The following is a 5,425-nucleotide window of genomic DNA, read 5'->3' on the forward strand; positions in this document are numbered from 1 at the left end:
ATGACTTAACGACGTTATAGTTTTTTCTGAATTTCAAACCAATGTTTTATGGCTTTTGATCGTTAGGAGGATACGAGTCGAACGATATAAAACTTAGCTCCAAATAATGATTTTTGAAAGGAAATGATGGTGAAAACATTTTAATTTTTTAAATTTTTTGTTTTTCGTTTATATTTTGAGTTATGATTTTTTTAAATTTATTTTTAATGGATTTTTTGTGTGATCACAAATCCTTCTTACACCTCTGATTGTTCTCTCTTGTATTTTGTATGTTTTAGAAGTAAAGAAATCATGAAAAAATCTGCCTATACGAGCCATGAAGGATATACGGCTTCATAATTTGTACAGGGGCTATATAATACGTATAACCTGAAAAAAAAAATTGTCGCCGTGCTACTTTTGTATATTTATCAGTCATGTGATACCTATATAACAAAGACGGTGTTTAAATATAACTATCCTAAACCAATGTACCGTTACACTTGCATGCATCATCTTGTTGAATTATAAAATTTAAAACTTAAAAAAGAAATCACAAACTTCCACGAAACATAACATAACACAACTCTCTTTCTTTCCTTTATTATCACCATTTACAGATCTCCACTCTCTCTCTTCATCCAACACAAAACTGCAGCAGTAAACCAAACCCTAGAAGAACACCAATTTCAATTTCAAAATGCTGCACCTATAAACCTCAAATCTTTCTTTATTTATTAATCTCCTCAACCCAAATGGGTGGCTGTACCTCCAAACCCTCCACCGGATCCAAACTCTCCGACATCGATTTTCCAATTCAAAACCAAGATAATAATATTAATATTAATGACGAAACGACGTCGCATAACACCACCACAACAGCAAAGTCACCATTTTTCCCATTCTACAGCCCCAGTCCAGCTCGCAACTGGTTCTCCAAAAAATCATCTCCGGCGCCGTAATCCACTCCCCGGAGATTCTTCCGGCGACCCTTTCCGCCGCCGTCTCCGGCGAAGCATATCAAGTCTCTGTTGGCGAGACGGCATGGGTCGGTGAAGCCGAACGAGGCGGTGATACCCGAGGGGAGTGAGGCGGAAACGGGTTCCGGGCTGGATAAAAGTTTCGGGTTTTCAAAGAATTTTGGGGGGAAATATGAGATTGGTGAGGAGGTGGGCAGAGGGCATTTTGGGTATACTTGTAAAGCTAAGTTTAAGAAAGGTGAATTCAAGGGTCAAGATGTTGCTGTCAAAGTTATTCCCAAATCAAAGGTTTGTTTTTCTTATTCATTTACTGATTTTCTCATTTGATGTGATCATCTGTATGTTTTGTTTGGATCAGATCTGTAATTGATTTGATTTAATTAGATTAGATCATGTAAATGTGTCATGTGTAGATGACAACAGCCATAGCTATTGAGGATGTGAGAAGGGAGATTAAGATATTAAGAGGTTTGACTGGACATAACAACTTAGTGAAGTTTTACGACGCGTATGAAGATTCGGAAAAAGTCTATGTTGTTATGGAGTAAGTGATGGAATTTAATTAAATTTGAGTTTCTTGATTGTTTTGTAATTTGAATTTATCGAATTGTTTTTATAGGTTATGTGAAGGAGGGGAGCTCTTAGATAGAATACTTTCAAGGTAATATTTTGCATATGGGTCATTTTGGTCAACTCAAATTATACAACGGGTCGGTATTGATTAATTTTGTTTTCTTAGAGGCGGGAAGTACTCGGAAGATGATGCTAAATCTGTATTGACACAAATATTAAGTGTGGTTGCGTTTTGTCATCTTCAGGGCGTGGTTCATCGCGACTTGAAACCAGAGGTGACAGCTTTACTAGTTTAAACATTTATCACACAACTGTTTATTGCTAATGTTTAAATTTTATAAATATATTAATCATTTTTATAATTGCATCAGAATTTCTTGTTTACGTTGAAGGATGAAAATTCACCGCTTAAGGCCATAGATTTCGGTCTGTCAGATTTTGTGAAGCCTGGTACCCCTCCTCTCTACATATAAATACATACTTGTGTGTATATATGCATCTCTGATTAAATGTAATAATGGTTTTCAGATGAAAGGCTTAATGATATAGTGGGAAGTGCATATTATGTGGCACCTGAAGTTGTACATAGATCATACAGTACAGAGGCAGATGTATGGAGTATTGGTGTTATTGCATATATTCTTCTATGTGGCAGTCGACCTTTCTGGGCCCGATCCGAGTCCGGGATTTTTCGGGCTGTTTTAAAAGCCGAACCGAGTTTTGATGATGTACCCTGGCCCACACTATCATCCGAGGCCAAAGATTTTGTCAAACGTTTGTTGAATAAAGATCCTAGGAAACGATTGACTGCTGCTCAAGCCCTCAGTAAGTGCCACGGGTTCATTTCTTTTTTCTGAAAAAACGGTTGGTTTGTAAATCTTGAGTTAATTATAATTTTATATGATATAATATTGAGTAGGTCATCCATGGATTAGAAGTAAGGCTAGTGAAGTGAAAGTGCCTCTTGATATATCTATATTGAGACTCATGAAGGGTTATATGCGTTCTTCGGCTCTTCGTAAAGCTGCTTTACGGGTCGGTTTTTAAGAATTGTCACATATTTATTTTCAAGATTGTTTTTTTAACCATCTGGTGTTTAATGTAGTTGTTTTGTTATTAATTTGCAGGCTTTATCGAAGACGCTGACAGTAGACGAGCTGTTTTATCTAAAAGAGCAGTTTTCTTTGTTGGAACCGAGCAAAAGCGGGACCATAAACATGGAAAATATCAAAACAGTGAGTAACCGATGCAATTATAAATCTTATGCAAGCTCATTTAACTATATACAAACTAACTCTTGTAAGCCTTTTGTTATTGAGATTAAAATTGAGTTATCTTGTGAACCTTCTCAGGCATTGACGAAACATGCTACGGATGCCATGAAGGAGTCGCGAGTCCATGATTTCCTAGCATCGGTACGTCATTTTATAAATATATTTATCAAAGGAATTATTTCATATATCCCCTTAAAAGTTGGTATAATATCACAGCATCAGATATACCCATTTTCAAATTTATGCCATTTATACACTTTATTTAAATTTCGCTCGAGGGTATGAGAGTAGTGTAAACAGAAAGAGAAGGGTATATTAGCCATATCATAAACTGTATTTGATAAAATGAGTAAATTTGAAGTTCTGAGTATATTAAATAGGTTTCGATATTAGTTATATTTGTTAAAAATATGCCACATCATTTTTGTTTTTTATTTATTAATTCCAGCTTAGCGCGCTTCAATACCGAAGGATGGATTTTGAGGAATTTTGTGCAGCTTCCATTAACATTTATCAGCTGGAGGCTCTCGACAGATGGGAACAACATGCTCGTTGTGCCTATGAACTCTTTGAAAAAGATGGAAACCGAGCCATCATGATTGAAGAACTTGCTTCTGTAAGTTACTCTAGACCTAATCCTCTTAAGATATTATTAAAGCTTATGTTTTTATTAATTTGTTCAGGAACTTGGTCTTAGCTCATCGGTCCCCGTTCACGCTGTCCTTCATGACTGGATCAGACATACAGACGGAAAGCTCAGTTTCCTTGGATTTGTAAAATTATTGCACGGTGTATCGAGTCGGGCCCTTGCTAACAAACCTCAATAACACATGTTCATGGGGTCGGCATGGTGTAAAGACGGTCCAGTCAAATTTGTGTTCGGATTTGAAGATACATCCTTTTATACTACATCAGTTTTCTGACTAGACAAACAAGAACATGTATGGTATGGTATGCAAGTGCCATTGTATTTGACAATTTGTACTGTATCATCATCATGATCATTAATAGGATATGAATGCTGTTTTCGCCTTTCGGTGATGGTGTGTGAGCTATGTATGGTTTACATCTCGAGTAAGCTGTTTATACTAACTTGTACTTTGTTCATTAAAAGCTGTACAATGATTGTGGCAATGTGGAATCTTGATTAATTATATACTGTGACATCTTGCATTACTTTCATTGTACTCCACTTATCCCATGAACCAATGTAAATCACACATCCACTAGTGATCCCTGGTAACCAGCAAACCATGGGACCAGAAGTGCAGAAGGTGCCTAATAAGATTTAATAAAAGCTTTAATGGATACTGAAGTTGTCCACCAGGTTGTTCAAGGTCCATTTCGATCGATTTTAACGAAACTGTTAGGTCGAATGGTTTTGGAAAAGAGAAGCCAAACCGAACTGGCTCCGTTGGTCGGCCAAAGTGGTTGGTTTTAACGGTTTGAAGTTTTTGTTTTCTAAATGAGAAACTCGTACTAAAAGTTTTACAACGATAAAAATAGGTTCATGATATACATAACTACATATTTAAAAAATGAAAAAAACAGTTAGAAATAATAAAAGTCAAAGGGTTTGTTTGGTTTACACGATTGTTTCATGTATCAAAAGCAGATTGAGATTTGAGAATTGAATGATCTCAAACCACCGGACTTGCTTTGGTTTGGAATTTGGATAATTTGATTGGTTTATGCTATTTTTTTAACACCTCTAATATCCATTGTTGAATCTAAACCCATAAAGTTTCCAAATGGTCATAATTGCCAATAACACTAGTGATTTCTTATATTTATAGTTTAGGGCTGTTTCGTATCCGCTCAAAGATTGTGAAATACCGCTTTTCGTCAAAATCTTTCTATAGGAGTCTTCTACATTGTGTATTAAAAAATCTTGCTATAAGAGTCTTCTACATTGTGTATTAAAACTCGTAATCCAAAAGATTATGATATTTTCCTTAACGGTCCAAAAAAATGTGTTAAGAGTTGGTAATATACAACTTATTTTTATGTTACAACTTTGGTTTTGCACGATACATATTCTGCTACTATTAATTTACTCATAAGAGCACCAAACATGCACAGTGCCCTTAGATTAGGAGAATATAACACCGCAAACATGATACTCCATGGAAGCGGGTACTACCCACATTACTAACAACCAATTTAATTTGTGCGGAATGTTATAGATAGTAATATCCGCCTTTTAATTAGCTGCTTTATATATAAAAAATGACTTCATTAAATGATTAGCAAATGCATAACAAATAAGCACACACGAGAGAGAAAAGCAAGTCGCGTATTGAGATCCTCTCGTATAAACCCCGTGGTGTTTTAGAGTGTCAAGCAACTCGCTTATCCAACGTTTTGAATGAAATCTGGTATTCAACAAAAGAGTAATGAAATCCATAAAGATGGTTAGAAAACGTTAATCTATTTTAATTAATAAATTAGTTTGACCATGTTGCATTCATGAAAGAAAGACATCTTAATTAGTGAAACACATAATAATGGCTTTGAATTGAGTTATTGAGTCATAAATTGTTTGGATCAAAATTATAAGTAGATTTAACGGCCCATGAGGCCCATGCCAGAGAAACAACAACACAACACACTATATAC

General features: G+C 35.5%; 1 protein-coding gene across 1 annotated transcript; it reads left to right on the forward strand.

The window, feature by feature from the left end:
• Nucleotides 1-729: 729 nt before the first annotated feature.
• LOC143536966 (CDPK-related kinase 5-like) lies at nt 730-4,469 on the forward strand. Its single transcript, XM_077030836.1, has 11 exons — nt 730-1,247; nt 1,373-1,503; nt 1,579-1,620; nt 1,699-1,807; nt 1,904-1,982; nt 2,061-2,357; nt 2,452-2,567; nt 2,660-2,767; nt 2,885-2,947; nt 3,255-3,422; nt 3,490-4,469. Exons 2-11 carry the CDS (start codon nt 1,373-1,375, stop codon nt 3,631-3,633), a joined length of 1,257 nt encoding a protein of 418 aa, XP_076886951.1. The 5' UTR covers nt 730-1,247; the 3' UTR covers nt 3,634-4,469.
• Nucleotides 4,470-5,425: the final 956 nt, after the last annotated feature.

This window comes from Bidens hawaiensis, unplaced genomic scaffold (assembly GCF_021521415.1).
Source record: "Bidens hawaiensis isolate Kalapana, Puna unplaced genomic scaffold, B.hawaiensis_p1.1 tig00011073_1, whole genome shotgun sequence".
In the NCBI taxonomy this organism is placed as follows: Eukaryota; Viridiplantae; Streptophyta; class Magnoliopsida; order Asterales; family Asteraceae; genus Bidens; species Bidens hawaiensis.

Excerpts from the sequence above, each read along its gene's own strand:
- LOC143536966 (XM_077030836.1), top strand. The coding sequence starts at position 1,373 with ATGACAACAGCCATAGCTATTGAGGATGTGAGAAGGGAGATTAAGATA. Across the intron at positions 1,621-1,698 it reads TTAGATAGAATACTTTCAAG|AGGCGGGAAGTACTCGGAAG; the intron begins GTAATATTTTGC and ends TTGTTTTCTTAG. Across the intron at positions 2,768-2,884 it reads ACATGGAAAATATCAAAACA|GCATTGACGAAACATGCTAC; the intron begins GTGAGTAACCGA and ends GAACCTTCTCAG.